This window comes from Aristolochia californica, unplaced genomic scaffold (assembly GCF_029961685.1).
Source record: "Aristolochia californica isolate CCGP_79_NKW_82.1479 unplaced genomic scaffold, dmAriCali1.0.hap1 SCAF_4, whole genome shotgun sequence".
Classification (NCBI taxonomy): domain Eukaryota; kingdom Viridiplantae; phylum Streptophyta; class Magnoliopsida; order Piperales; family Aristolochiaceae; genus Aristolochia; species Aristolochia californica.
The window spans coordinates 47,280,256-47,301,264 of record NW_027182103.1 but is presented as its reverse complement, the minus strand read 5'-3'; the positions used below and the strand labels follow the sequence as shown (position 1 = coordinate 47,301,264).

General features: G+C 37.8%; 1 protein-coding gene across 1 annotated transcript; it reads right to left on the bottom strand.

Annotated features, from left to right (window-relative positions):
* Positions 1 to 716: 716 nt before the first annotated feature.
* Positions 717 to 20,759, bottom strand: LOC137962537 (beta-galactosidase 9). The gene is made up of 19 exons (XM_068809449.1): positions 20,527 to 20,759; positions 19,443 to 19,538; positions 19,222 to 19,334; positions 17,136 to 17,202; positions 16,702 to 16,794; positions 16,413 to 16,556; positions 16,169 to 16,257; positions 15,560 to 15,665; positions 15,191 to 15,278; positions 14,937 to 15,061; positions 5,213 to 5,416; positions 3,972 to 4,204; positions 3,707 to 3,822; positions 3,193 to 3,290; positions 2,979 to 3,089; positions 2,537 to 2,647; positions 1,980 to 2,185; positions 1,119 to 1,467; positions 717 to 1,016 (listed from the first exon to the last, which is right to left on the bottom strand). The coding sequence occupies exons 1-19, from the start codon at positions 20,713 to 20,715 to the stop codon at positions 888 to 890; spliced, it is 2,667 nt and encodes an 888-aa protein (XP_068665550.1). The 5' UTR covers positions 20,716 to 20,759; the 3' UTR covers positions 717 to 887.
* Between the last annotated feature and the right edge of the window lie 250 nt (positions 20,760 to 21,009).

Below are 21,009 nucleotides of genomic sequence, written 5' to 3'. Positions count from 1 at the left end.
TACAAGGCATGATTTGCTGTCCCTCTTTAACTTTCCTACTGTCTTCCTACCATGAAGTGCAAAGTTTGCAAGTTTCTACCACTGTGGCTGAACGTCAAGGTGGCAACCAAAGTCGTCAATATGCATGGTGAACTTAAATGGTATTGCAGGAACCGCTATCTTCATCCACGAGTACTTAAAAACCATTTCTTGCAGAGATCGCGAATAACTGACTGACATTTTGCTTACGTCCAACTGCATGATCATTATGAACAGAAGGTCTTAAACCGTGGGGTGTTAAGGCCCTGACTGGATGAAAACCACAGGCTTCAAGATTTGGTCTCAAAATATCGGACCAGACTGGTTGTATTGGGTAAACTCTTCGGGAGCGGCAGAGTCCCACTCATTCGTATAAAACTTCATTTTGATGTGAGAAATTAAACTCCGATCGATTTTCAAAAGCAGCCTACACTCCTTTCTGTTGTCAAAAACGCCCGAATCATTTGAAGCCTCTTTGTCAGAAAAGTTCGTGCAAGTCCCCGTTTGTCTTCTTAATCTTGATGATTCATAGTCCAATATGTTTTTTTTTTTTTTTTTTGTGACAAGACTATCCACTACAGGATGATTTGAAAACAAAAATACAGGTCTATGGTGGAGATAAAAAAGCCATATCGTGGAGAAAAAAGGAAGCAGCATGTATGTTAGTCTCTTTTCAATTCCGTAGAGCACTTACCCAAGACATAAAATGAAAAACTATATTTACAAAAGACAAGTTGGTTTAACCAAAGGGAATTAAAGACATGCTCTCAACTTATTAAGAGACAATAGAGAGAGCACATTACGTATATACGAGCTTATACAGCAGGTACGGAACATAGCATGACAGAAGCAATAGGGATTCATTCCTATCAGAACACATTTGAAAAAGATGCACATTTTGCTTCAACTGCCAAACTCTTAACCACATGTCTGCATGGGTCTGAACCAAATGCTTTGTTTGAAACACTAATGGTGCAGTTGTTTCTTCCTTGACATGCCTACAAGAGAAATTTTAATTTTCATTTAACTCGGACGAATTTTATTTGCAAACAGAAATGTGAATTATAAAAAATAAATAAGGTCAAAGGAAAATGCAGCACCTCAGACACTAACGAAAGTGAATTGGGCGCATGACAATTTCCCTGGGAGAAACTTAGGCAGCTGCCATGAGGGGTTCCATAGCTTGCAAAGGTTATCGAAGAAATCATCTGTCCATCATCACAATTTAAGCGCATTTCTGGTGCGATACTATTAATAGAGATTTTTCCGCTGACAACATCAGGGTGTGACCACATATGAAGAGGTGGATAGTGAGATTCTGATACTAGAGCACAAATTCTATCAGTTCTGTGCAACATGGTCGATATCTTCAATGGGTTTCCTCCCGTTTCTTCAAATATGACAAGCATGTTGTCAGATGGCTGCAGCCATGATCTTGGGATATGGTACCTGTCTTTCAACATCAGCTTAGTCGAGCAGAACGTAATGAACCCATAAAAACAGCATCAATTCAGAAGCCCTAGTCAAAGATTTGAAAAGCTCTTAAATTCAACAATATCATCCTTCATTCATGCTCATTTTTCATGATATTGCTTAATTTTACATTATTTCACAATACCAACAGTAAATTTTTGCAAGCTCCCATCATATGATCAGATGGTAAATCTCAAAACCCAATGGTGAACCTCTATATCCAACAGATCATATGTCACAGAATTGGTGATCTTATAGTAGAAGTGAAAAATTACACAATTACAAGAGGACAGTTCAAAAATTATATATTTACATTTAAGACGTTTGTTGAAATTGACTCAACAGACCTTTGTTCTCAATCAAACAAAATTTTTTTTTTTCTGAAGGTAAAAGATAATTATCAGGACAATATTAATATTAAATGAAAGTTGAACTTGCTATTCAAGAGAGAAAACAAAGTGACAGCATTCCAGCAGTAAAAGACATACCAGTTTTGAGTTAATTTCCCACAGTTTGTGGCGCACTTGTTCTGGTTATATGCTCCACGGTAATCACATGAATGGCATCCCTCTTTTGGTGCAACTTTGGACCAGTATCTCCCAATATTATGGCCATTGACCCAAACCTGGCCTTTCCCCATGCTTCCCAAATCAAGTCCGACAGGCTCATCACCTTTTGGGCTATCAAAAAATGTCTAGCAATGAGAAGAACTCAGTCAGCGGACCACTATGAACCTCCACTATGAACATTTACAAAGGTCATGCCAAAGGCTAATTTACCAGTATGCTTAAAAATTGCTATTGGTCTAAAATATGAGAGCCATGGGAAGTAGAGAAAGCAATGTTAAAAAATAATAGAAACCCAATCAAATTAAAAAGCAACTTCTAAGTGTTAGTGAGGAATAACACGATGTAGGCTAAATGTAGAAAAATTCCTGCGGTTATAAGTTGATGAAAAGGCCTCTTAACTTTGGTCAAGTCCTTTTAGGATGGACTTGGACCCATATACACTAAGAAAACAAATTTCAAGAAAGTACTAAACGTACCTTATACCAAGTTAAAATAGAAGGAATGGAATCCACCTGCAAATCTTTCCAATCTACACTTGAATTTCCTTCTCTAGAAAAGATCTTCATATGCTCACCCTTCAATCCCACCTACAAGGAAATTGAAACAACTAATGAAGCACATAATACTATTTTCTGCATTACATATGAAGAATAAAGTATTAACCAAAAAAAATTAAAACTAGGTTTTCATCAAGGTGTCTACAAACAGATATTTGCCAGAGATTGCCTACGCAAAGCTTTCAAGGTGATGTTCTTCCAAGGTAGCCTATTGTCATGACTACAGTTTGATTACTTTTGTTTCAAACAATAATATAACGTGATAAAGATATTGGTAAATTGGTCTTGAATCCATATACCATTTCGGAAAAATAAAATAAGGTTTCAAAGAAAATGTTCTACTTTCATAGCTGATAAGCACCTGATATGCCCAAGATGACAAAGAAAGATCGGTTTCCCCATTTTTCAACCCACTCAACCTTATTCGTCCTCTGAATCCAGCTCCATCTTTCTCCAGGAATGCCCCATAATTCTGAGATGTAATGTGACTTAGTATTGAATCATAGATTTTATTATTGAAGTCGGTTAAAGTTGGATATTGAGAAGATAAGACAAGCCGTATGCACATAGGCTACCTGCAAGCCCACAGTCTCAGATAATATTGCTAATTCATTTTGTCCTTGTACCAAATGAATTGGTTGCTCCACCCGAACCCAACGACCAACTGCACTGCCTTTAATACCAAGATAGATTATAATAATCAATAAGACAAGTCTCAACCGTGGACTTCCAAATCAAACCATGAAAAAATCCAAGACATCCATCAGTGGCCTGCAAACAGTAATACATTTTAATTGTTCGACAAATGTGGAGAATTCAATGATGCATGCTTATTGTATTCCATATGGAGAACTCTGTATGAGAAACTAATCGTGGGCCGTTACAATTGGATGTATGTATAAAATGGATAACCTTTTTTTCCCTCTATTGGTTACACAAACAACCATCCGAGATACTCCAATCATGAGGCTTGGAACCTCAAACTAGGAAACCCCTAAATATGTAACCACTGAGTGAAAGCTTCAAACATTAATGGATAATATGCACTGGTTAGAACCAAAAGAAGTTGCAAAGATACAAGCAGAGTACCTGCAAGCTGGCCATTCACAAAAATTCGAACCACATCACGCATACTATCAATTATAAGCTTTGGAATACTTCCATTTGTCTCCAAAAATGAAATATCCTCATCAGAAACGAAAAACCTACATCAGTTGACATATGGAAGAAATTAGTATATGAAAAAAGGAAACAAGAGCAATAGTTTATTGATGTTTCTAACAACAATATTTAGAGCATATTTATGACAGTGGAAAGATTAGTAAAGGCACTTCAAAAACCGAATTGCTATTACCTTGTAATACACCATAAATAATCAGAAGTGTCCTTTGTCACATTTAAGTGCTCTAACAGAGCTGAAGCAGTGAAGCTACTCTCGCCCCATTCACCGACGGGGTCTTTGAATGTCATCCAGTCCTTCGAGATAATGGATTCTTCCTTGTGAAGTGAGAGAAATCCTAGGGCAGATGAACTAAAATACTGAGATGAACCAAGTCCCATAGTTTTGATGGAAGTCTGGGTTCCAACCTGGAAGAGGCATGAAGTAATACAGGAGAAGCTAAATTGTGGATCAATTAACTGTTAGCTCAGCTAACCAAGAACAGTCATAGCCTTGTCCTAACCATTTTGGAGTTGGCTACATGAATCTCCCTCCATTTGGCCTTATCATTTTCTAGTTACATTGCTCTGTTGGTCTTCTAAAGCCTAAACATGCTAAATTTAGTACCAACCAGTACTTTTACTAACAAAACTTTTTTTTTTTGAATGGTGCTCCAAACAACATAAATCTGAACAACATATTCCATAAAACTGATCTAGATAAGTTTGAAAATGTTAACCTTTTCCATTCATTGGCACAAATATCCTTCAGTGGTTAGTTCAATGATCAAATTAAGATTCTCTGCAGCCATTTTCACAAAACCATCGGGCAAACTCAAAGATCAGCAAATAGAAACTTTGTCGTGCTTTGCAATCACCCGTATGAAAAGCCTTACCAGCTAGGTGCTCAAATTCTTCACTTACAAGATTACCTACATAGCATGTACACATCCGCTGATCTCCAAAGAAGGCCCTATATAAGGTCCAGTAAAAAAGACCAACTTATCCAATGCAGTTTCTCAAAGCTATTCTATTTAAGTGGTTGTAGCAGGATAGCTGATCCTTGGAAGAAAGGCACACCGATGCAAATCAACAACGGTAACATTGGTAGCAAAATGTTGCTCATTTATTTCTTGTTGTCATGCAGCATAGGAGCGTAGCAGAAGCCACACAACTTGAACACTGGAATCACAATCTTAGTATGCAACAGACTTAATGCTAAACTATTTTTTTCCAAGTACCTTTGACAATCAACTAGCTGTTATAATCTGAATTTTATTCTAGACTCATACTGAATAGTTTTGTGGCCATTTTTCATGTAGCTGACAACCTAAAAAGTTACTTCTGCCATTATATTACAACACCAAACTAGAGCAAGAAAGACCATAATTTTCATAATGACAAACAAATACAGAATGTGAAGCACAGAAACATTACCTTGGCAGTGATGAAAGCAACATTCTTACAATCAGGCAATATACTGACTGACCATGGTGGTAAAGTAAAAAACTGTCCAAGAAATTGCACGCTGGATGAATCATGCTCATCGATGTTAGCAAGAAACGCGGCACAGTTGTTTTCATTTCTAGATACACTAGAGTTGTGTTGTTTATCCACACCAGATCCACGATAAACATGTGCCTGGAAGAATCCAAGCAAAAAGGGTTAGACAATTTGCTCTTTCACCTGAAGATCTGCCAGAGATTCTAGTTCTGTGCCATGCCCTATAAGTTTCTAGTCACAAATTTAACAGTGTCATTTGGATAAGACAGATGACAGGCTGTTTAGACAGTGAAGCCCAATCTGTGGTAAATTAGCTACTTTTTTGAAAATGATGAGAACAGAATTGAGAGAAGAATAAGAATGTGGTATATACTGCCCCTCTTGTTTCTGGGGATTCCTTTCTCCTGATGTACAGTCCCGGTCTACCCTTTGGCCATTGTATTATTCTAATAGTCATTTAAAATCAGCCCTAGTACAAAAAACAAGAAAAATATACAGGAAGATACAATAGAGAAAAAATTCTAAATAATATCAACGAAAAAACGGGAAGAAAATCAAGCCACTAAATCCAGTAGATGTGATTTGCCAACAACCAGAGTGTAAGAGAGTATATTAGCTACTTTAGAACAGGGCTATGATTATACTTCCACTTCTGAACACGTTGCAACATTTTAAAGAGTAATGTGAAGCTCATGACATTGTACCAATTGCTAGAAAAATGTTGCTGAAAAAGAGTGAACTTTAGGGTTTTGGAGAAGGAGAGAGAGAGAGAGAGAAAAAAAGAGAAAGAAATCAGAGTTTTGGAATGTCTCTGTGTGGGGGTCGAGTTTGACCCCCAGAGCTTTTATAGAGTCCTGAAAAATTACAAAAATACCCCTAGTCACTTAAAAACACTTAAAACCCTTATATCTCCTTACATACTTATTCAAATTACATGAAACTTGAACTAGAGATAAAACCAAACACATAGAGTAGGACAGTGTAGCTGCTAGACTTTGTAGGAAGTGTAAAAGAACAAAATTTCCCTTTAGTAGATTTTCTAACACTCTACCTCAAGTCGGAACGTATATATAAGGCCTAACTTGCTACAAAACACATTGAATTCACATTCGTCTAGTGCTTTAGTAAACATGTCGCCAATCTGATCACCAGACTGCACGTAGGGGGTGATGACTTCATTTTTCATCACAGCATCTCGAATGAAGTGACAGTCAACTTCAATGTGTTTCGTCCATTCATGAAACATGGGGTTTCCTACAATGAATATGGCAGCTTGATTGTCACAATACATAATTTAGTCCATTCAATAGAGTAATGCATGCAAAAACAGCAGTGCTATCAAAAGACAACAAAGAAGCTAAGGGGGTGGATGCAACTGATCTTAACACTAGAGGATGATCAGAATTTGTACAAGGTCGTGGTGGCGGCAAAGGTATTGGATGCACCAATCACTTCTCTAATAAGTGTTGGGACAAGTCTAATAAACCAGCCTGGACCAATTCTACTATTGAGGACAGCAATGAGATCTCTTCTAGTCGAGAAGTTGGTATAGTACTTGGTGCCCTGATGAGCTTCAGCAGCTAACCCAGTGCATTGCCCAATTGACTTCCTTATCCTCCTCTACATATAGCCCATCCTCATCTCCTACAGCTACTCTTGTCGGTTCAGGTATGCCTGCCCTATATGTCAGTCTTATTTCTTCCTAGGTTATTAACTCAAGTGCATCGTCACATATGTCAAGCATGTCTTTCCTTTTCACAAATATTAGTCCATCATGTTCTTTTAAACAACTTACTCTTGTTGAAGGATTTGTTTCTCTAGTTCATGGAGCCAACAAAATCTAGCCTACATCCTCCTTGACATTAGAATCAATGTTATTTGTTCCAAAGTTTCCTATTAACCTTTTGTTTGCCAGCCAAATCACAAAACCCATGCACTACTTAATAACGTTTTATCCTACTAATTATCTGTTTCAACATCTCAAGACAAGAAGGATACTCGGTTCAGGGCGTAAGAGAGGACTTTATCACTTGGAAAGCTCGCCATAGCAAACTCATTCAGTATTCCATGCAACCAGCTCACCTTTCCAATGGCACCTCTGGTTAGGCATCATTCTCCAACAAAGTTGATTCCCAGATTTATAATCTAGTTTATCGTTTCAATATAAGTTGTGTCAACTTGGGAAGCATCATTGAAGTTAGTTTCCATTGAGTCAAAGAAAGAGTAGTAGTTTTTTTGAATTAGTACATTCAGATGTATGGGGACAATGTCATGTTCCTAGTGTTTTTTATTATAAGTACTTCATTTCTTTTATTAATGATTGTAGTCGTTCCACTTGAGTGTATTTCCTATGGGAAAAATATGATGTCTTCCATGTATATCTGAACTTTTATAATGCAATAAAAACACAGTTTGATACTTCTGTTTGAATTTATGCATTGATAACGGACAAGAGTTTATGAATCAAAATTTTGATTTTTTTTGTCAAATTCATGGTATAATTCACCAATCTTTATGTCTTCACTCCACAACAAAATGGAGTGACAGATTGAAACAACCATCATCTTCTGAAAGTTGCTCTTACTATATTACTTCATATACATCTCCCAAAATCTTATTAGGGTGATGCCGTACTTAATATATGTTTTCTCATAAATAAGATGTTCATCTGTATTTGGAGGAAGAATTTCTTTCCAAATACTGAAACCCGAGGCTTACTTGTTTTCTCTCTACCCTCGTACCTTTAGATTTATGTGTTTTGTACATATTTTTGGTTCCTCTATTGATAAATTGTCTCCACGAGTTGTTAAATGTGTATTTCTTAGCAATTCTCATACACGAAAGGGATATAAATGTTATTGTCCTTCTATTAGAAAGACATTTGTATTCGCTAATGTGACATTTTTTAGGATTTTTCATTCTTTTCTAGCTCAGACAAGTTGTCTACTCCAGACCTTGTTGGTACAATATTGTTGCTCCTAATCCAATGGAAGATGCTCCTACCCACAAGCCCAACATTCCGGCACAAAATCTGCTACAGGTTTATTAACGATAGAAACCTTTCAAGATACCAACCAAAGTTCTCTCTGCACCTTCTATGCCAAAATCCTATTTGTTTGCAGCTCCTCAACTAAGTGATTTAGATCTTCCCATTACTCTTCGAAAAGGAGTTTACATGTCAACTAGACATCCTCTTTCTCATTTTGTGTCATTTGATTCTCTCTGGTCAATTCAAAAAGTTTGCATTGTCTTCATCCTCTTGTACTATTTCTTCTTCAGTGCAAGAAGCCTTAGTATCTCCTTGGTGAAAGCAAACTATGGATGTCGAGATGGAGCCTCTATCTAACCAAGGTACATAAGTACTAAATGATCCACCTCCTGATCTGCAGTTGCGAGGTGTCATTGGGTGTATGCTGTGAAATATAAAGTTCATGGTTCTATTGACAAGTATAAAGCCAGACTAGTAGCCAAAACATATACTCAAACTTATGGAGTAGATGTGAGATAAAAAATAAGTAAAAAATTGAGAGTTTTGGAGAGAGAATGAGGGAGAGAGGAAAGAGAGAAGAGAGCTTGAGAGAAACTGGTCCTAAAGTTCATCATTTAGTTCATTATGGTGATCATACCCAACTTCCATAGGAGTTTCTGCTGATTTAGCACCTAACAAGCCATATTCTTGCAGCATGTCTGTGACATACATTCTTTGAGTTATTACCAAACCAGCTTTGCCTCTGGCAACTTCAATACCTAGAAAATACTTCAGGTTTCCTAGATCTATTCTTTGAAAACGTTTAGCCAAATGCATTTTAACCTCCTCAATGCCTTTCTCGTCACTATTAGACAAGATAATATCATCAACGTATACAAGCAAGACCACAATTCTAGTCTGTCACTTCATGATAAAAAGAGAATGATCATAGTGATTTCAAGTAAAGCCAATAGACATAACTATCTGACTGAATTTTTCAGACGATGCTCTGGGACTTTGTTTCATACCATATATGGCCTTCATGAGTTTGCATACTTTACTCATCTCCCCTAAGCAACATACCCAGGAGGTTGCTCCATATATATATATATATCTATTTATGTAGGTCTCCATACAAGAAGGCATTTTTTATGACTAACTGGGATAATGACCATCCTTGATTTACAACCACAAAAATTAAAATTCGTATAGTGGACAATCTGGTAACCCCCCAAAAAAGTTTCAAGTACTTCAACACCATATATCTGTGTGTATCCCTTTGCAACTAACCTTGCCTTGTACCTCTCTATGGAGTCATCTACTTTGCACTTAACCGTGTACACCCAAAGACATCCAACCACTGTAGCACCAAACGGAAAATTACATAGAACCCACGTGTCTCTATCTAGAAGTGACTCCATTTCAACATCCATGGCTTTCTTCCACTGAGGAGATAACAGAGCATCCTTCACAAGTGCAAGAGGACAATGACAAAACAAAGTGTTTGTAATGATCAGACAAGGAATAAAAAAAAAAACAAAGTGAGACAATGGATACCATGTACTTGTACGGACACCTTTTCAAAGAGCAATAGGAAGGTGCAAGTTACTTACCTCAGGATCAACGAGAAAGGAGGATTTAGGAGCCGATGTGAGATGAGGATTTGAGATCTTATGAGTAGGTATGCTTCGTCTCTGATATATTTGTGACGGTTTTCCTGTAGTAGCATCATAAGGAGAAATAGGAACATCCTCCACCACAATAGGTACAACAGTATATGGAGGTTCATCTGTAGAGATCGACGAGTAGAATGGAGTGTTCCCAAAGAATGTGACATCAACAGATATAAATGTCTGTCTAGAAGAGAAACAAAAGCATTTATACCCCTTTTGACTACAAGAATACCCCTAGAAAATACATTTTACAGCACGGGGAGACAATTTATCCCTAGAAGGACCAAAAATATGTGCAAAGCAAATATATCCAAATACTTGAAGAGATAATGAAAACAAGGCGTCAGATGACGACCTCTCTTGCTCAGTGGCTGATTCATGGAATGATCAATCGTGGAGTCTCCCATTCCGCCAAGGATTAAATGATGAGGAATCGTTGGAATCGTTGGCTTTTTGCTCTCTCCTTACCAGACTCAGCAGTACTATTATCCAGGAGCACTCAGTTAATAAGCTGATTTGGAAGCCCAACAATAATGGCCGATTCACTGTTACTTTTGCTTACTCTCGTATTAGAAAGCAAGACTACAATATTCATGAGCACAAGGCAAATCTGGCTTGGAAACTCTCAACGCCAAGCAAAATCAAAATTTTCATGTGGTTGGCCATCAGAGAACAGATTCTTACTTGGGACAACCTTCATAGAAGAGGCTTCACCGCCCCCGATCTTTCTTGTCCCCTTTGCGGTGAGTGCGAAGAGACAGTCCAGTATGTCCTCTTACACTGGATTTTCGTGGCAAGTTTGGATGAAGATTTTTCAAAAAATTGGGCTCCAAGTGTGGCTACATCAAGACCTCTTTGGCACCTTTGAGATGGTTCGAGGGATTCTCCTTCCTCGGTTGGGCAAGTTAATACTTTTGGCCTGTCAAACGGAACTGCCGGAGATTCAACTCCAAAACTAGCACCACGGACAACACGACTTTTCATGCCGTTGGCCTCATCTCGGGTTGGCTTCATACAAGGAAGGATTTTGCCACTCTATTGGGGGTTTCCCTTCGGGAAAATTGGAATTTGATCGCTCATATGTCTGGCCCCAGCAGAACTCCGAGTATGGCCATCTGGGATCCTCCCCCTTGCGATTGCATTAAGCTGAATTTTGATGGTAGTGCTATTGGATGTCCTGGGCCGGCTGGAGCAGGTGGTGTATTCAGAGGTCACAATGGAGACCCTATTCTTTCTTATATTAGTCCAGTGGGCATTGTCGATTCTAATATTGTTGAAGTTAGTGCTCTATTGTTCGGCCTCCAAATCTTTAGGGATCGTCTCCATGACAAGTTAATCATTGAAGGCGACTCAAAGACGGTTATTAGTTGGTGTTCCAAAGACCACTTCCCCCCTTGGCGCTACTAGCCCATCACTGATAGTATTGCTGACATTGTATCTTCTACTCATTGTAATTGGAATCTCATTCCTAGATCAGCCAAGTCTTTGGCTGATAAATTGGCAAAATTCGGAACTTCCCAGCAATCTCTCATTGTTTGGGAAGGCTTCCTTCATTTGTAAATTGCTCTTTTGAGCTTTTGTCTTAATAAAAATCAACATCATTACAAAAAGAAAAAAAAGGTGTCAGATGACATCAATACTTGTAAAGGGATTTTTCCTCCCAGAGGAGAGGAAGGCATTCTGTTTATGATGAAGCAGGTAGTAAGAACCGTGTGTCCCCAATAATATTTTGGAACATTCATGGGAAACATTATAGTGCATGCAACTTCCAACAGATGACGGTTCTTATGCTCAGCTATTCCATTATGTTGTGGAGTAATAATGATCTTCATGACAAAAGCAGTGATGAACTTAAATACAAACAATGTATCGGAGGTTGGTTGGGAAGTTGGTGTCAAGGAAAAAACCTCTATACGATTTTCCCTCAAATAACCGTCTTGAGCCTATTTATGCTACATTTATATGTCCTGATATATCATTTGTCATAAGCATGGAAAGTTAGTTCATGGAGTGTCCATGTAAAGTTCATTTGGAAGTTGCTCAATGAATTTTGAAGTACTTAAAAGGATTGCCTAGGAAAAGATTTTTTTTTTAGCCTTACACTCATTTGTAGATAGAGGCTTTTCAAATGTAGATTATGAAAGGTCGAAGCTAGATAGAAAGACTACAACTGGGTATTGTGTTTTTGTAGGCAGAAACTTAATTAGATGGAAGAGTAAGAAGCAAAAATGTGATGGCCTGTTCAAGTCCAAAAGCATAATATAAAGTAATAGCTCCCCTGATAAGTGAGCTAATGTGAGTCAAATTTATTCCCCAGGAGTTGAACCTACCTGTTATAGAACCCATGACCATAAATCGTAATAAGTCAGCGGCTATTTCTATTGCAAGCAATTTGGTGTTCTACGAGCAAACTAAACATATAGATGTAGACTACCATTTCATTCGAGATGCTATAATGAGGAAAGTTGTTACCTCCTATGTTCAATCAGATAACCAACTTGGTGACATATTTACCAAAGTCGTAGGTCAGTGTGTTTGAGATAATATTTTAAAAGCTTGGGCTTCTAGATATATGTGCTCCAATTTGAGAGAGAGAGAGAGAGAGAGAGTATTAACTATCAAGTAGGGGTATTTTGGTCATTTGACATATTTTATATGAGTTTGTAGGAGCGACAAAGAGTGGGTTATTGGAAGGAGTTTATGACCCAAATTACATGTTATATGATTAGTAATTAGTGAAACAGAGAGCTTTGAATCATGAGGGATATTTATGTAAATAGACTTTTGAGTCATTTAAGTGAGAAATAAGAGAGAAGGGGGTCGATCTTTTTCCCCCATCAAGTGTCACTCAATGCACTCTATTTCTCCTCATCTCTCTATCTTTCTTCTTTCTTCCTCTTCTCTTCACCTATTTTACATCTTTTCACAAAGAAGATTCAAAAACTAGCCAGGTAAATTAGTTTTAATCAAATCATGTTTGCAGGGAATACCCACCTATTTTTTATCTATGTTCCACTACCAAGCCTCAATCAAAAAATGAATTGAGATTCTAAAGAGGTGTTTCCTCTGGGGTGGTCCACATGGTGAAAAAAAATATCATCTGGTTAAATGGGAGGAAGTGTGCAAACCAAAACTGTTGGGTGGATTGGGTATCCAGAACATCAACGCCACAAATTTTGCACTTCTTCTTAAGTGAATATGGAAGTTTAATATGCAGCCTGCTTTGATTTGGAGAGCTTTCGTTGCAAATAAAGTAAATCTCCACTCTAGCTGGTGGACAGAGGGAGGACGAATTTATTCTCTCTCACTTGCCTGGAAAAAAATCGTTCGACTCCTTCCCAAATTCAAAATGGCTGCAAAATGTTACATTGGAAATGGAGGCTCAACAAAATTCTGGAATGATTGGTGGGCTGGCCAATCCCCATTCAAAAACAGCTTCCCAGAAATATCTGACCTCTCGGGTAACTCAGAGCTCCTTGTCTCAGACATCTGGTAAAAAACTGGGGGCAGGAATTTAAATCTTAAAAGGCACCTCACTGATGCCGAAGCTCTCCTTGCATCCAAGCTCCTTCACAACCTTCCAATCAGACAGCCAAACAACTCAGGTGACACTCTAATCTAGATTCCCTGCCCAAAAAGATCCTTCTCCACATCCTCCGCCTACAAATTCCTAAACAACCTCTCCACAACTCATCCAAAGCACCCTGTTGCCTATGCCTAGGACCTCCTTGCCCCTCGACGTGCCAAATTCTTCATCTGGTCTACCTGTAGGAATAAAATCTGATTCCTTGATCCGACAGGGCACCCCTATCCTAGACCCTCTTTGCGCTTTCTGAAAAAATACTCCAGAAACAACAACCTATATTTTTCTATCATGTCAGTTCACCCACTTAGTTTGGACATCCCTCTTAAGCAAAATTGGCCTCCAATACTGTGCCTCAGGAAACTTAGCAGACACCATCCTCTCACTCATCAGCTCAAAACTCCCAAAGATAGGTAAAATGATTATATCTTGTTGTATTGATCATATAATTTGGACTCTCTGGAAATAACGTAATCAAAGGGAATTCAAATTTAACACCTCCTCTACTGAGGTTCTGACTGAGCAAATCTCTAGCCAAGTTTCAGTCTGGCTCCTAAATAAAAAAGAATTCAGAAATTTCAGTGGTTCAAACTTCAGGGATAATTGGCAAACTATCGTTGGGCTATCTCTGCCCCCTCACCCCCCAACTATGGTTATATGGGTCCCTCCTCCTCCCGGGCACTTAAAACTCAATTTTGATGGAAGTGCTCTCGGCTTCCTGGGTCCAGCAGGGTTCGGTGGTGTTATCCACAATGAAAATGGTGGCCTCCTCTTCTCCTATGCAGGCCCCCTAGGCAATTCAGACTCTACCACAGCAGAGCTCTCGGGTCTGTTACACGGGCTCAAAATCTTCTCTAGCCACCTTTTTGGTCTCCTTTGTATTGAAGGCGACTCAAAAGTGATAATCGATTGGTGTGCAAACCACGGCCATCTCCCATGGCGTCATTGGGATATGTTTAATGAAATATGTAATTTATTTTGCCCTTTAAGTAGTAAGTGGAATTACATTCCACGCTCTGCTAATCACCTGGCAAATTCCCAGGCCAAGGTGGGCATCTCTCTCCAACACTTTGTTGTGGAGTCAGGCCCCCACCATTAGGTTTGTATTTTTCTTTCTTTATCTTATCAATATATGCATCATTCAAAAAAAAAAAAAAAAAAATAGCCCTTTTGAATGACAAACCCGCCCTGATGACTAAGCCAAGAAAGTACTTGATTCTGAGGGGTATGCTTTAGCTTTGCATATGCTAGTTATTACTACCAGTTTTCATTCATTTGTCCATTCTAATTCATTTCTTCTCGTTTAGAAATTTATATAAAAAATATAATCCGTTTTACTTTAGATGTCAGAAATCGGTTTTGGTGGTCAAACAATCCAAATAGCCAATTTCATTAACAAAGTAATATGATTAGAATGGAGAACTCGATGACAACCTCCTGCTTTGGTCCCAACCGTACATACTGAGGAGCATGATCAACAACTATCAAAGCAGGTTCACAGAGCTTTATAGCTGCATGTAGATCCTTCAAGTGGCCCCACTTTGGCTGGCTCAGTTGTCCTAGAGAGATAAGAATAAAAAACACAACCAAATAGTTATGCAATGGAAAATCATATGGAAGTCTCAGTGTAGACAAATATTAATCACCGAATAAATTTGACAAACAGAATTAAGTGCTTTGTTACATACCATACTCATCTATAGGGGCATCATAGTCATAACTGGTAATATAAAATGGTCCCCCAGATGTTCTTCCAAAATTTGTTCCACCAAAATACTGTAATTCAAACCAGATTAAGCCATATACATTTAAAGCCTAAATTAATGATGAAGAATAGCAATTTAACAGATGATAGTTAATCATATAGAGTTTTCAATCACAAACAACAAGGAGAAACTCAAGATATATTACAATTTATAACAATATCAATTTATTTCACAATGTGTTCGAATGATGCCCTTGAAAACATGCACTACTCCTCTTTTCATGGAATAAAAAGAGGTGAAACACAATTAAACTTCAGATCCAAATAAGTCTAGCTTTGGTTTTGACTTTACCATGTAATAGTTATGGAAGCTCCCTCCACGTTGAAAAAAGCGAGCTATAGCAAATGCATTGTCTTCAACAGGCCTGTGAGGAACCCTTTCACCCCAAGAAGTATACCTTCACAAGAAATTCGATCAAGATGGAAGAAATGTCAATTCAAACTACGCTCTAAAGCTACATCCAGACCTTACAAGCAGATTAATACATTCAGAACCAAAGCTCACAGAGGAACCATATCAACTTTGTCCGTATTTGAGGAAATTTTACTAGGATGTCATCATATGTGATTATTTTGAGAGCAATGTTTCTGTTTCACATCAGTAGAACGGTCAGTGCCAAGTTCCTTGTGACTTACAGTTAAGTAGGCTTATTTAATCTTTCTCAACAACATGGAAATTTCAGTGCTTCTTACATTCTTATCAAAGTCAAGAGTGAAAATATCACTTTTCAGTCATCCACCCAAAAAAAAACGAAAAAGAAAAAAAAATGGCTGTGCTGGTTCAGATGCCAGTCCAGCTTTCAGATACTACATCAAACTTTAAAAATCAACATAATGGGGTCAAAAGATGAATATGCACACATGCACAGGAAAAGATGGGAGAGAGATGTACTAAGCCTACCATCCATTCCAATCTTCAGTCCAAAGTGCTGGCTTATTATATGAATTAGGTCTGAAGCCATCACAATAAAATCCATTGCATGCATCTATCTGTTGAGGATAAAAACCAAAAAACACAAAAAGAAAAAGAACTGAAAATAGAGGAATAATAATGCATCAACTTCCCTTAACTCAAACTTTTGAAAGACAATGGCATAACAAGATGGAGAAAGACCACCAAGGTTTAGCTGACTAGAAAGAATTACAATATTTTCTGGAGCATCAATTTGCCTGCACATAACCCAGGGGACTCCAGCACCAAGCCCATAAGCCATACTTGCCGCCCATTTAACATACTCCCTTCCCTTCTGACCATAGGTGCTCTCGATATTTCCATATTCATTCTCAATCTGTACAATTCACTAGTCAAAGCCAGAATCAGTATGAATAATAAGACAGAATGGCAACAAATGATTATTTTAATTCTCAAATAAGATGCCCATTACAAAATTCATCCTTTCCATATCACAATGATGTTCAAGATGCTCTCTGAACCTGTAATAATATGATAGGACCACCTTGCCATGAGAAGAGCATTTCCTGTCGCATCAGGTCCACAATCTTCTCAACAAATCTCTTCATCTCCTCCTAAAGAGAGAACCAAAACCAAATTGTTACAAGACCAACAATCATATAACTTGTCTGGAAAACATGGGAAGCATCAACTTTATTCTATAATAACAATAGTTTTGCTAGCTATTGTAGGTTATCTAACTGAGTCAATGTCAAACGTCTAGAATTTACAGTCAACTGTAGAGTCTTGGAAGCCATTTTAATTCGAAGTCAGAATGAGACTTATTCATTAATAAATGTTTAAATAATAACATAACGGTCAAATGTAATTAGCTCTTTCAAGCAAATAAGTGTGAGCAGAAATATTTAATAGTAGCAAATAAGTAAAACAGCTCACTAGAAAAAAATAATTATACCTTAAATGGTGTATTATCAGTACGGAATTCTATGCCAGGCACATCACGTAGCCAAACTGGGAAGCCCCTGCAAGTCGATCATTTAAACTAAGATGAGAACTCCACAGATAGGATGTTTGCCCAGGCTATCTATGAACAAATTTCACCCCTTTTTTTCCTTTTTGTAGGAGATAACTCTGTTATCCAGTGACCAGATACTTGAAAATTATAGTCGACAACTTTTTCAAATTTTAATAAAAACTATTACAAAAAGGGGCTCACTTATCCCTCTTTTCCAGGATAGAGGAGGGGAGGAAGGGTAGGGCCTTGCCTCCTTTTCTATCACAGAGAGGTGAGGTCATGTGCCTCACTTAGAGGAGAGGGGCGCCCCCTCCCATCTCACCACTGTTTTTTATAGGGGTGCCCTCTCCTCCTCTTTCAGTATACAAAGTGGTGAACATCTCCTTCTTGAAACTTTTTACAGAAACACCAGAGGAAAGTGTTGAGGCCCTCCCTCCCTTCCCTTGTCTCCCCCTTCCCTCTTATTGCAATGCTGGGGTTGGACCACTGCTCTTTCCTCCCATGTGTCCACACAAGAGAGGAGAAGAAAGCAACACCACATTCCCCCACCCTGGCATTTATAGGCATTGGTCTTTCAGAAAACAACAAAGGAGCAAGTTCAAAATTAACCTCACCCAATTCAAAGGGGAGACTCGTTCCTTCAATCTAATGGAGATGCATGATGTGTTTAAGCATCAATGCTCAGACAACAATCAAAAGGTGACTCACTGGGTAATGGTAGTCAGGGTCTATTTGTAGCCAATCTAGGCCCAATGGTGACGTTAAGTGGTCTTTAAACTAATTATTCCACAAGGTATGCCCTTGAAACTAGTTACTTGTCTCACACCTTGCTTCCTATTGCATGTAATTCAAATATGAGGTTGAATAGCCATTCAAGTTCATTCTTGTTGTGAAAACTTTTTTGCTGTATTCAGCTTGCAGTGATCATCATGGAAGAAACCTTTTTGTACAAATACAAGGATGAATTTCGCTTCATAAGGTAATGGGTAAAGTTAAGTGTTGAACTGACAATGAGAAGCAGCAATAATAAAAACATTGGTAATCAAATTGCAAAACTGAAAGGGTGGTCATCAATGATGGATGAAGCTTAATGAAAAGGAAATCTAAAATTCGATGATGAGTTCTCTCTAACCCAGGTGACACATGTAGCTATAGGTTTTCTTTTGAATGGTACAGGCAGCCATGGTGTGTCTCTTAAATCAGTTTTATTTATTATTAGAAGTTTGCTATTTCAAAAAGTGTCTTGCCAAGGAGGTTTCTTATCTCCAATAGGGTGTCAAGTTCAGGATCTCAACTTTCATAGTTACATATTTTAGTGCCTAAATGGTGTTTGAGAAGTTAAGAGAAGTCCTAGCTCTAGCATGTTCTGAGAAAAAGAAAGTAAGAAATCATGTGACAACAAATATACAAATAGAAGTAAAATTTGCACACCCATTTTTCTCTTAAGTAACGGCAGATCTATTGCGAAATTATCTGGGTCAATAGTTTCTTCCAAAATTTTGTTTGCTTTCACATCTTGTTGCTCAATGCACATAGCTATATTGTGCTCCTAGTTCTTCCTACAGCCTCACACACAGTGGATAATAGCCAACCAAAAATACATTTTTTATAGCAACAAAATACTTATTTGAGCGAAATACTTAGACATCAGCATGACCAATAATTTTATGGAGGTAAATTTTTCCAATTATTCTTGAGTAAAGATTAGATCATGCCAATCACTATTCTTAAGAAGGCACACATGTGTTACATAATCTCAAAGCAACGCTATCGAAAATGAGCTGAAGAGATCAAGCATGTATGACTGCAAATGAACAACTAATGCAATTATACATGCAAACTTGAACAACGGCCACCCACCCCCACATCACAGGCATATAGGCAAAGGCTATGCATTGAATCTCTTCTTCACATTTTTTATTGCATTTTTTTACATCTTGTGCATTTCAAGGTCCAAGAACATTATATGGGGTGCACTATCAAGAAAAATCACAGAAAGAATAAAATGTAACTCAACAGGCAATACCCGAAGTTCCACTCTGCACAGACATAAGGGCCAATACGAAGATGAAGGTAAAGTCCAGCTGAACCTACCAACTTCACAAATTTGACCAGGTCATATCTTCCTTCAAAGTTGTACTGCAAAGAAGCAATGAGAAACATCTAAGTAACAGAAACTGCAAATAAAACTTCAAATCTGATGTTAGCTAGTAGCTAGATTCTTCCAAGTACAAAAGAATCACACACCTGACCTCTTATAGGCTCATGACCATTCCAGAATACATAAGTTTGAATAAGATCTGCACCACCTTCCTTGCTCTTAGCAATCAGACCAGACCACATCTGGAAATAATAAAGCAATAATAACTATTTAATATCTTCAGAAACAACCAAATCTCTAAATTATTATTATTTTTTAAATAACTTCTCTAAATTAATACTATTAATCATTTAAAGATAAATCTCACAGATAGCAAACTAAGAATTTGATAATAATTCAAAACATAAGGAGAACAGATCTTACTTAATAGTTATACTGTAACAACAAGAAATATCAAAGAAAATTAGCAACAACAGGAAATAGTTAGACAAACAAAACTTCGATTACAAAACTTTAGCTATTCTCTTATCTGAAACTATTGTTACTTAGCACAGCAGAACCAATAACTCACAAGAATAGGAATCAGAAAAATGCTTCCAAATTGATTTCCAGATTGTATGTTATACACGTATATTAACAATGCAAGACAGCACAAGTGCATGAACAGACTAGCCCTGGTGTTTTATCATAAATACGTGCTCAAAACTTGAACTCTCTTAGCCAGAAAATTTAAGGTTCTTCACTGTTATAATATCAAGCTAAAATCAATTTCACATCTTATCTCATCACATTTCCAGCAAGGCTTCCCATCTCTATAACTCACGTGATGACAGTTGGGAATCTTTCTCTATTTTACCAGAACGAAGGAACGTCTGGAGCACTGCTGGCTTCCTACGTCTATAACAATTTTATGGCCTTCCAGAAGTCTCCTTCACTAATGGCAAAGCTCAAAGGATAAAACAATATTCTTAAGTCAACCAAGTCTATGGAAAAGTAGTACAGGACTGAGGAAAAAGAAACCTTTCTTTTTGGTCCATCACAAACCTCCTTCGCCTTATCATCAACGTTATAAAATAAAAAGAAATTTTGATCTATGATCAACGAGGAGGACCAGAGTAACCGAGAAACCTTTCTTCTCACAGTCGTCAAATAAAATTCATGCTAAGACCAAAGAAGCTTATGATATAATTAGTCCCATTGATGAAGAAAAACCACGAGAACAAGCCGTACATCGGGTGTTGCTCGAGGATAATGCATTCCGGCGGATATGAGCATCCGACGGTTTCCGTCCACGATCAAAGCTCTGTGATCGTAGCTTACGTTAAACGGTTTGAAAAATTCGGCAGAAATTGCTAGTGCTTGCAAAACTATCGTGGTAACCAGAACTATTAGATTCAACCGCAGCCTCCGGCCTTCCATCTTGTTTTCGCCTTTCCGATCTTGCGCTCTTCAAGCTTATCTATTTCGCTTCTCGATTTCCAATATTTAAAAGTGAATTTTTAAAATGTTAAAGGGAGATGAAGGTTGGTCTACCCGCCACGGAGATGAAGACAGCTAAGACTGGTCAGCCCCCTCCCTTCTTTGTTCGGATATATTATTGCTATTTATATAAAAAGATATATTCATAAATAAAAATATAAAACGGCCACTATTTCCTTCGTTTGAATAAAAGATAATAAAATATTTGATTTGATTAAGAATATGAGGATAAAA